The 11,943-nt window shown below is 46.6% G+C and overlaps 1 protein-coding gene across 1 annotated transcript in view; it reads right to left on the reverse strand.

The window, feature by feature from the left end:
* Positions 1–5,100, reverse strand: part of EIF2AK3 (eukaryotic translation initiation factor 2 alpha kinase 3) — a 43,661-nt gene extending 38,561 nt beyond the window's left edge. The window contains exon 1 of the mRNA XM_065633644.1: positions 4,784–5,100. Within this exon, the coding sequence (XP_065489716.1) occupies positions 4,784–5,058 (275 nt within the window). The 5' untranslated portion in view covers positions 5,059–5,100. The remainder of the gene's footprint in view (positions 1–4,783) is intronic.
* Between the last annotated feature and the right edge of the window lie 6,843 nt (positions 5,101–11,943).

Genomic DNA, 11,943 nt, shown 5'->3' on the forward strand with positions numbered 1-11,943 from the left:
ACTTCTTTATTAGTCCCCTTGGCCACCAGCTCTATAATGGACTTTGTTTCACAAACTCCACCTAATGAGCAAACACTTTGATGAGACAGAGGAACAGGACTCGCTCGCCTGTACCTAAATCTTGCATGTGACTACCTTCAGAACAGGTACTAGGTGCAAGAAAACTATTCATTTCTCCCTGCTTTTTTAATGACCAACTCATTTTGAACTAAATTGTCATGTTTCTGGTTCCATCTTCATCTTGCCCTTCGACAATAATCCTGCCTGTCAGAAAAAAACCTGCTAAAAATCCTTACTCTTGTAATAAAAATCCTTCGTTATTTGCTCTATTTTTCTTTACATTAGCATCTTAATACCCGTTCTCCCCATCTCTGACTGACTCCAGTGAGTTAAAATCCTGTCAGTTGAACTCTAATTGGTATAAGATCTGCAATTGTGCCCTAGACCCATGTTAGAGTTATACACTCATTATCAGATTTTCCTTTTTTCAAGTTTCCTCCTTTTCTCTGTGAGATTCCACTGGCTTGCAGCTTTGCATACTGAGAGCAGGAAATGGTGATGAGAGCTTCCCATCTTTCAGGTAGTCTAATCAAGCACTAGATTAACACATTCTGATACAAGCAATTTAGACAATCACTTCAAGGAACTATTTCAGAGCTTGGAAACAGGCAGGCAACTTGCTTTTTGTAACCCTCAGTGCTATTGTGAGTTTATTGTGGCATATTATACCCAATTCTTACAGCAAATTCTTACAAACACCAGTAGAATATGGCCACAATTCAAGAATAAAGAGCCATCCTTTCAGCCATCCCTCTGCAACCCTTCGGTGGCTGAAGCTTTTAGGACTGTAACTGCAACTCCATCGCATTAAACTGAAGTAGCGATATTCTCGATGTATCCTTGGGACACCTAATTGACAAGCTGCAAGGAAAAGGAATTCCTGTGTTGGCTTCTATTTTGGTTAAGCCTGATAAACTCTGTTATTCTCTGTAAAATCATACCTCATCACTGGCTTTATCAACACCACCTCGTGGCTGGGGTAAAGCTTAAGGACTACCTTAACCAAAGCAAACAGCTTCCAAAAACATACAAGTTTTCCAAGAACACTACCAAACTAGACCCCGATTCTGCATACCATCCCCCAGAAAACATTACCCAACTTAAGGTCAAATGTAAAAAGGTTAAAAGTCACAAATATAATGCCAAGGAAGAGAGGAGGATAAAGAAGAACAGCATCAAGGCTGCAAATTCCTGAAATAGCAAGACATTAGTTGAAAGGAAATCACAGACTGTACCAGGGAGTGAATCACATCACGCAGATACTAGAGAAGGAAAAACAAAGCAAACAAACAAACCTACCCCACACCAACCCCAAACTAGAACTGCAATAGTCTCGACAAGCTTGGACCAGACCAACAAAAATACAGAAAGGAATCACTCCAAACTAGGCAGTTACTTAAATCGCAGGATCCATCAACCAGGCATCTGAAAAATGAACATCAATAAAATGATGAAGATGCCTACATACTTCACCTTGCCTATAGCTGCTGCTCCAGAACATCTTATGAATCAAATGATGGAGGAGAAGAAAATCCCTTTGGACCCTTACAGATGGCCAGCAGGACTAAAGCAAGGGGCCAGTAGAACGTGGCACATACAAAGATGTCTGTAACCATAGCAGCTGGCAGAGACTAAGCCAATACTATCTAGCCAGATTTTATTTGCACTTTGTCAATATGAAAGTACATCTAGACATACTTCCCTCACCCCGACCATCTACAAAGAGCCTCCACAGTTAAAGTTTTCTTACCTTTTCCTATCTTTTTTTGCTCACAGACATAAGTTTGTTACTGAAGTGCAGTTATAATGTTCCCCATTGAAATTATGGAAAATATCTACTACAAACTTCCACATGCATTGAAAAAATGCCAGTCCTGGGCCTTAAAAGTGTTGTTCATATCCCATCATGAACACAGGCCACTTTTTGAGATCAGGTGGCCTGAGCAAAGCTCTGCTCTAATCTACAGAGGCAAAGGCATCTAATTCATCTACAAACAGAAGAAAAGGGCTAAGATTGCACGGGAAGATGTAAACAGGATAGAGGAAGAACACTTACTTAGCTCATCTCTGTACCCTTTCACTATGCAAAAACTCTTTATTTATTAAAATAAGTTGCTTTTGTTAGAAAAACAAAGCAGAACTTATGATCATTTTGATACATTTACCATTGTTCCTGTTTCAGTTTTAAAACCAAAACAAAACACCCTTAACCCTCAAAAGACATTGCAAATAAACCTGTTTGCCAAACTTGAACTCTGAACAGCTATTCCAATATCAAAGTCTGCATGTTTGTATGTAAAGAGCACAGGAATTCACTAACCCTCACATTTTCTCCTAGGAAATTAAAAAAATCCTCAAAACTACAATGATCACATTCATTTGCCTACAGCAAAAACAGTTGTTTTTTTGGTGTTGGTTGGTTGGTTGGTTTGGTTTGTATTTTTTTCCAGATTATAGTGATCCGTTATATTACATGAATATTTTACTGCTGAAGAACAATTAGCTGAGGTGAGTAGAGATCTCACAAATACAGATAAAATAAGAAATGCAGGCAAGTACTGTGGCCAGGCAGACATTCTATTTTTATTTCATGACAGCAAATCCGTTCCTATGCACTAATCAATTAGAGAACAGCTACATTTAATCTCATGCTTAAACTACTAAATTCAGCATCTTTAGTGTATTTTACTTAGCTCTAGCAGTCAAACAGAAAATTATTTTTTAAATATTTTCAGGACTAAATAAACGAAGGTCTTATTAAAAATTGAATACAGTAGAACTGTCATAAACTAGGTAGGATTTTGATGACCTGATACACAAAAGAATGATCCTGTTGCTAATTGGTGAATAAATTTTCCTCAAAGAAAACAGGATGCCAACTTATCAGCCAGTTTCTTGTTCTAAGTGAATGCTCGAGTATACTAATGAAAAGCTTTGGGCTTTTCATTTTTAGAACAGGTTCTCAAATATAGTAGTCATTTAGTCATGCTCTTCTTCCTTTAAACTCTGGCTGTGGTTTATCACCTCATCTTCCTCAGCCAATTCAGAAACAGACTGGAAACTGCTCAGTAACATTTCTGCACTTGAGTCATTCATTAAAATCTCCCTTTCGCCAGAGCTTCTTACCACATGCAGTTATTAAGTATTTTATTTCCCCTTGTTATATCCTGAAACTTGTTTGGCAATTTGTCTCGCATGTTTGGCTCTCCTTCAAGCACACACCGGTGTCTCTGTTTAACAGACAATTAAGTAAACAGGAGAACTGCACTTTCTTCAAAAGAAAAAGATGTCAGAAAGGGATACTGTGCTCTGAACAACTGTGAGTTGCAGGTGTTGGAAAGAGTTTAGACTACAGACACAGCGCTTTTGGGTCTCCTTCCCGCAGGCACTGCCACCCGGTAACAAGTCAAGGAAGGGATTGAGACTTGGTATTACCAGGGTAAGCAGACTGGCCAGATGTCACATAGCATGACATCCGGAAGCTTATTTGTCTAAGAATTAAGGCACTCTTTCTCCCTACTAACAACCATAGAAAAGAACAAGTACCTTAGCGATGGTGGGGTCCCAAAGTAACCCTAGTGATGTGAGGTCCTGAAGTATCCCCCAGTGATGGGGAGGTCTCAAACTGACCCCAGGGATGGGGAGGTCCCAAAGTGACCTCTCCTTACTGCCACAGCCTCTCCCTCGGTCCAGCCTGTCCATCACCATAGTGCTATTCCCAGTCCCATGCCAGGACTCATCCTTTCCAACCCTTCACGTCTCCTCCCACCTTTCGATACTTCCCTGTGTGTCCCCACATTCCAACCCCACACAGCACCTTGCAGCACCCTTGTTTCTCCACGCACCCCCTTCCCAATTCACTGCTCCCTCTATAATCAACCTACAGCCCAAATCTCCCAACGGCCTCCTCCGCTCTTCCCACTCCTGCACGACCCTTTCCCCACACACCGGCCCCCTCCCCAGCTGCTGATCCCCAGCACAGAAGCACTGAATGTCAGGGCTTGGAAGGGACCTCGAAAGCTCATCCAGTCCAATCCCCCCGCCGGAGCAGGAACACCCAGATGAGGTTACACAGGAAGGTGTCCAGGCGGGTTGGAATGTCTGCAGAGAAGGAGACTCCACAACCCCCCTGGGCAGCCTGGGCCAGGCTCTGTCACCCTCACTGAGAAGAAGTTTCTTCTCATATTTAAATGGAACCTCCCGTGTTCCAGTTTGTACACATTGCCCCTTGTCCTATCATTGGTTGTCACCGAGAAGAGCCTGGCTCCATCCTCATGACATTCACCCTTTACATATTTATAAACATTAATGAGGTCACCCCTCAGTCTCCTCCAAGCTCAAGAGCCCCAGCTCCTCAGCCTTTCCTCACACGGGAGATGCTCCACTCCCTTCAGCATCTTCGTGGCTGCGCTGGACTCTCTCCAGCAGTTCCCTGTCCTTCTGGAACTGAGGGGCCCAGAACTGGACACAATATTCCAGCATCCCCAGCCACCGACCCTGCTCGCTGCTCCCCTCTCTCCCGAGGCACTGACCCCACACCCCGGGTCCCGGCCCTCGCCAAGCACCCCAAACCGAGCGCTGACCCCTCCCCAGCATCTCCACACACCGACCTCCCCACCCAGACGGCCGAGACCCCCCTCACAGCCCCAGGAACTGACCCCCCCACCGCACCCCCCTCAGCCCCGACCCTCACCCCAGCCACCGACCCGACCCCCCCGCCCACCTGCCGCCGGGCCGGGCCTCTCCGCTCTCCTCAGGCTCCTGCTCGCCGGGCGCCGCGGGGGCCACCCCGGCCTCATCGTCCTCCACCGTCACGTCAGCGGGACCGGCCGGCAAAGCGGCGGGAGCGGCGGCCGCCCCCAAGCCGAAAGCGGCCTCCACGGCCGCGGCATCGCCCAGCGGCGGCGGCGGCGGCGGCTCCGGGCCGCCCGCCGCCACCCCGAACAGAACCAGCAACGTGAGGGCGGCCAGAGCGCTGCGGCACCGCGGCCCCCGCATGGAGGGGCCCCGCCTCGCCCGCCGCCGCCGGCCGTTAGGACATGAACGCCGCCGCCAACGCCAACGCCGCCACAGAATGGGCGCCCGCCGCGCGCCGCAGCCCTGCCCCGCGCCGCCCCGCCCCGCCACGCGCCCCGCCCGGCCGCCACGTACCGGCACTCCGCGCGAAACGGCCCCCGGCACCTCCGCCCGCCCCTTCGCGGCGGGGAGGGCGCTCATTTGGCCGGAGCCACGCCGCTCAGGACGCTACTTCCTTTTGATTGGCGCGACCGGCGGAGAGGGCGGGAAGGAGCGGTGTTTGTCAACAGAGCCGCCGGGCCAATTGGAGTCACGCCGCTCTCTGCCCGCCCTCTAGCGCTGCCTCGACCAATCGAAAGCGCATGATTCACCGACCTGCTCTGGGATTGGCGGAGCTGGCGCACCACACGTGCTGCTGACTGGCGCGCCGGGCGCTGTAGCCCCGCCCCTTCCCGGCCGGCCCTCAGCCGCGCTGGAGACGTGGCTGTTCCTCCGTGTCGGCAGGGCGGGGCCAGCGGCGCGTACCACCCGGTGCGCGGGATGCGGGGGGAGCAGGACGAGGACGGGTAATGGACTCGTCGGGCGGGAACCCGTCGTGTGCCCCGGGCGGTGTGAGGGAGAGGCCGGTGCAGGCGGGAACACGCACGCATGCACCCACACCAGCACATACTGAGATGCCCGTAGCGGCCACTCCGCTCCCGAGGCCGGCGGTGCCTCAGGCATGTGCTCCAGGTGTTGCCCCTTGTCTTTAGGAACGGGCATGGCGGGATCAGCCGCTCCCCTCAGGAGCTCGTTCCCGGGCCCACAGCAGCCCCGGCTGGCCTGGCCTTGCGCGGGTGAGCTTGGCTGGGTAGGGACGTGCACAGCACAGTGACCTGAAGGCCCAGGAGCAGTTGCCAAGAGTCACGGCAGCCTTGGAGGCATCTTGTGGTACAAGTGTGATGGGGAGCAGCTGAGGGAGCTGGGGCTGTTCAGCCTGGAGAACAGGAGGCTGAGGGGAGACCTGATCGCTGTCTGCAACTGCCTGAAAGGAGGTTGTAGCGTGGAGGGTGTTGGTCTCTTCTCCCAAGTAGCAAGTGATAGGACAAGTGGAAATGGCCTCAAGCTGCACCAGAGAGGGTTTAGATTGGATATTGGGAAACATTTCCTCACAGAAAGGGTTGTCAGGCATTGGAACAGGCTGTCTAGGGCAGTGGTGGAGTCACCATCCCCGGAAGGGTTTAAAAGGCGTTTAGATGAGGTTTTAGGGACATGCTTTAGTGCTACAGTCAGGTTATGGTTGGACTTGATGATCCTGAGGGTCTCTTCCAACTGAAATGATTTTATGATTAAACTCATGTTTCCTCTACGTAGTCATAGATTTTGATCATCAAGCAGGTGGCACCTCTGCATCCTTCCAGGGTCACTTTTCCTCCTTCCAGCAGTTATCATTATCTCCTTTGCTCTGAGGAGCAGAAGCTGATGCTCCTTCAGCTCCCGTGCCCCACACTGGCTGCTGCCCACACAACTGTGTGCCTACGGCCTGACGAGGATCCTGCCATGGCTTGCGATGCTACTGTGAGTTTTTCTGTGTCAGGTATGTAGTTTATCAAGTCTATCTTCTTTGTAACAGACCAAATCACTTACAAACTCTTGAAGTCTCATTGTGAGGCATTGCCTCTAGCCCTTAAATTACAGTTTTTTGCCCCTCCCCTTTTCCAGTTTTTTTCAGTATTAAATTTCAGAACACAGATACGAGGGTCCTGTGTTATCTGTGTCCAGGGGTAGGAAAGGCTCTCGTGCATCCCTTGGTGTGCCTCCCCTTGGCATCAGGGCAAATGCGCGTTGTAAGCCATTAGAGAACACAGAGCACAATGCTTTTCTCTTCTGTGTACATGTACATACCTGAGATATGTGGCTTTGCATCTGTTTTATGAGGCAGTCCCTTTATCCGGACCCAGTTTACCATGTTTTGAACAAGGGCTCTTGTCATCCTGATTGTACCACTCTGCTGACATGGATGTCATCTGCAAATTGCATTAGGAGTGATTTTATATTTACTTCCAAATGACTAATGAAAATATTGATTACGTACATGTGTAGTATAGCACACATGATCCTGGAGGGATCTCATTAGAAGCAGCCTTATTCACTAATGATTTATAACCAGCTAAAAAAAATCTATGTGGCCAGTGTTTATATATGTTTAACTGATGCTTTATTACCCTTTATTTTTCATTAAAATATTGTGCAGTTCCAAGTAAAAATCTTTTAAGGTGTTTATTACACCTTCCAGAGGAAATTGAATTATTTGTTGTCTTCTTGAAGCATGAAATGAGATTTCTATTAGACGTCTGACTGGCGTTAGTAATTCTTCAATCTGAGTCACATAACAACTTTTTTTGGTATTTAGCCAGGAACTGTTCTTACATCTGCATTTACTGCATATCGTACAACTGTCCTTTCTAAAGACATATATGAACCTCGTACATTTTTAGCTTTCCAGAATTTTCCCAGTAGCTGTTTCAGAGCCACAGTCATCCCTGGAAGACAAGAGCATCACTGGTAATAATGGACTGAAATTTATCACAACACTGTTAAGCAATCCACCCACATATCTTCCTGCTTCTTTACAAACATAGATCATAAATGTTCAATGAACACTTCTGCATTATTATTGACATTTTAATCATGTCCATCTAGTAATGGGCCTGTACCATCACAAGGGTTTTCTGGGATTTAGCCTTGCCAGCTATGGATTTCTTTTGATGTGTTTCACTTCCAATAACTGCTCTGCTTCTCAGAACTTCTTATTTATACCAACACTCTTTTATTTCCCGCTTTCCCCATTTTGGCTATTCTTCATTTTTAATCACTAATAAAACAGGAATTGTCAATGTATTTTCTCTCTTGATTTTGAAATCGTGGCTCTGTGATTGCTCAGTGGACTCTTTTTGAGGAGCTTGTATTTGTAATTTTTAGACTTACACCTAAATTTTTATTCCTGCTTGCACTCTTATTTTCTTACGAGTTGGAAAAATAGCTCTTTGAAAGCACCAGCTGTATGCAAAGTCAGGTCATGAACACAGCTCCCCAGACAACCACTGAACTGCAATCCAGAGATTATTTTTTTTTAACTTACTTCATTATATCAAAGTCCGAGTTTCCCTCGTGCCACATGCCAAATGGTTCATGTCATTTTTAGTAACTTAAATGACATTTTATTATTGTACCCATATGGTCTTCTGTTAATATTTGCTTTATTTAGATAACTCCTCTCTCTTGAGTGTTTACCCATTCATATGTTTATAAAGAGTAATCAAATGCCTTCTGTTTTGCCAGGTAAGCCAAGCCAAAGGCTTTTATTCTTACACTTTCGGCTCTGGGCTCCCGTGTTCATCTCACTACCCCTCCCCTGCACCTGTTCCCATTTAAATTAATCTATCTCGCATGGCGATGTTTTGAACAGTTGTGTTGAAGGGTCACTCTAATATATTTAAATTCTAAGCTCCATTATATTTATAAATTGTATAGACAAACTAGTTCTGTGCCATGCTTTTTACAATAACTTCTCTCTTGTTCCACTCGTCATTTGAGGGACTTAGAGACAGACACGCAGTAACCACAGAACCCCAGCAAGTTTCAGAATGTCGTCATACTTCACAAGTAGACTTGAACTTTTACCTCTGTGATGGTTCATGAAGGTTTATTATTCTTAAGGCAAAACAATAACAGCCTTGTGCAAGTGTCCCTGTGAGTATTACCTCATTTTCTTGTATTTCCTCCCCCTCCTGTGCCCCAGATCAGATCTTCTAATTGCAGCCTTTTATTTTAAGGCGGCTCTAACAGTTTTTATAAGAGTACACATTTTCTTCTAGACTCCTCCTAGATTCTCTACCACTGAGGCATAAGGAATAACAATCATGATGTAAAAGCTCTTACTTTTCTGTTTTGGAAACATTTCTCTAAGGTATGCACAATGTTATTCACAAGTCCTTAAGACAAACACGGCAATACAGCCGTATATTTTTTCCTCTGTATTAAAAATTTGTGCCAACAAAACCAAACTTACTGCTTTTTGCAAAGCATGACTCACATTCTCCATTCTGTTTTGACTGACTGACATAAGAGATCTATTTCAATCATATGACAATAACTTTAAATCTGACCAGCCGTTTATGCAGAAATCAAAGCCTGTTCTTGCAGGATGGATGGGTGTTAATAGAAATGGTGTTGTATGTAACTCCACTGAAGACCTGCCTGCTTTTCTTGAATAACTTGCTGTCAGAGCATGGAGGAGCAGCAGTGAACGCCCAGCGTTGCCATCTCGTGGCTGCCTTCTACTGAGGGTCATTCATAGTCCCCTGCAAAATGATCATTTCATAGAATCATAGAATGGTTTGGGTTGGAAGGGACCTTCACAGCTCATCCAGTGCCACGTCTGCCATGAGCAGGGACATCTTCACCCAGATCAGGTTGCTCAGAGCCCCGTCCAGCCTGGCCTGGGATGTCTCCAGGGATGTGGCATCCACCACCTCTCTGGGCAACCTGGGCCAGTGTTTCACCACCCTCAGTGTCAAAAATTTCTTCCTTATATCTAGTCTGAATCTCCCTTCTTTTGGTTTAAAACCATCACCCCTTGTCCTATCGCAACGGGTTCTGCTGAAAAGTCTGTCCCCATCTTTCTTATCGGCCCCTTTTAAGCACTGAAAGGCCGCAATAAGGTCTTCCCAGAGCTTCTCTTCTCCAGGCTGAACATTCCAACTCTCTCAGCCTGTCCTCCCAGCAGAGCTGTTCCAGCCTCAGATCATTTCTGTGGCTCCTCTGGCCACTCTCCAACAGGTCCATGTCTGTCGTGTGCTGAGGACCCCAGAGCTGGACACAGGACTCCAGGTGAGGTCTCACCAGAGCGGAGCAGAGGGGCAGAATCACCTCCCTCCACCTGCTGCCCACGCCGCTTTTGATGCAGCCCAAAATATGACTGGCTTTCTGGACTGCAAGCGCACATTGCCGGCTCATGTCCAATTTTGCATCCACCAGTACCCCCTCCCCCAGGAGAATTCAGACCATCAAAATCCCGCATATATTGTAATTAGTGTACTAGAGCCCCTGCTGATGTCTTTTCACAAGCAGAACAAAACCAAGCAATTCTTCATCCAACAGATCAAACCAGAGACAAGCAGTGAAGTTGGTGTTATTCACAGGATAAAAAATTAGGTAGGAAGAATGTCATTGCTGGGACATGACAGTCTTGGAGAGCCACTGCCAACCAGAAAGAGAGTTTATCTGGAAAGATGAGTCAGAAATGCTCAATCTTCCACTTGGTCTCCAGTGTATTGGTGAAGTTTTACCTTGATAGGTCGTCTTGTTTTTCAGCTGTTTCATGCCTTATCAAATGAGAGAGACCTACAGTTCATTGGATAAACACATCTGACACCCAGAGGCTGCTGTGCCTTCACTGGGATTTCACTCAGGTTAGCATACACTTTTGCAACAGGTTTAAGCTGGGCTAAGTCTGCCACAGAAGATGTTCCTACAGCCTTCCTGCTCCCAGCTGAATGATCTTGCTGCCTTCCCCAGGAAAGGTCAAGGAAAACTAACTTTGACTTTGTTGGTTGCTTTAACTTTCAGAAATACATAGCTGTCAACACATGGAAGTAGCCGGAAAACTTGGTAAGCAATGAACTGTAGGGTGCAAATGCTTCTTTTTGAGGGCAGTCCTTAGACCAGAGCAGCTAAAGCCAGTTACAAAACTCCCCTTCAGAGAGATATTACAAGTTTGGCTGAGCCAGTTCAACCTCACTCACCTGGCAAGAAGAAACTGCCTTTTTTTTTTTTTCGCTTTTTATTGCGTGGCAAGGTGAATCAGCACAGGGTCAGAGGAATGCCAGAGCTGGCATAAACTCTGTCTCCAGCTTGAGAGTGGATGGTGCGTGAAGGGAGTAAAGAGCAGGATCTTCCCTTTTTGTCAACAGCAAACTGTTATCTTGGCTACCGTGTAATTTCCTAACATGTAATTTCAGCTTCAGATGCAGAATTCAGCACCGAGAATCATGCAGCCACCCATGCCAGCCTGATGGCCTGAGCTACTCCGCTCATCAGCGCGGCATTTCGCTGGGGTTAACACCTTGCTGTTACCGCCCTGTTCGACAAGCAAAATGTCTGTTCAAACAAAGCAGGTTCAAACGCCTCCCTTTGTACCGAAGCAGAGGGGGTGAGAGCTGGCTGCTGGAGAGGCTTTGACATGGGGCAAACACAGGCTCGCGCAAAAGGACTTTGAGCCGTTTGCAAACAGAGCTGGTTGTCACTGAAACATGAAGAAAATCCATTTCTAAAACATTCAGCGCCTCTTCTGTGTATAGGCAGAGCTCAGCGCACCATAAATGAAAGATTTTCTTACATTCACTGGAATTCCCCAGCAGATTCAGACAAACTGCTGACAGAAAGCCCTGTTATCTACAAGTGGAAATGTTCATGCTCCTCCAGGTGCGTGCACCGCAAGATGTGTTTTCAAGCCAAAGCCACCAGCCGTTGCTGTGAGGATACAAACAGGTTTATCGCCCCGTAATTAACTTCTGGACTAAAGCTCGACATTCTGGTGAGATTTGAGAGATGCCCATATGTAAGTTTGGGCTTCCTGATTCAGTGTAAAACCCCAATAACTTTTTTGTTTCAGGCAGCAAACATTTAGGATACTAAATGCAATAACCCCAAACCCAGTCAGCTGTTCCTTCAGTTTTACCATTAATGCATTGTGGAACAACACAGTACTTAGGTGTGATTCTTTCCAAAATATATATCCCACTAGATGTGCGTATTTAAACTGTGTAACTTGCAGGAAGGATCGTTGCCAGCCAGCAGAAAACACCAAATGACTGTGTAGCAATC

This window comes from Caloenas nicobarica, chromosome 4, assembly GCF_036013445.1.
Source record: "Caloenas nicobarica isolate bCalNic1 chromosome 4, bCalNic1.hap1, whole genome shotgun sequence".
Classification (NCBI taxonomy): domain Eukaryota; kingdom Metazoa; phylum Chordata; class Aves; order Columbiformes; family Columbidae; genus Caloenas; species Caloenas nicobarica.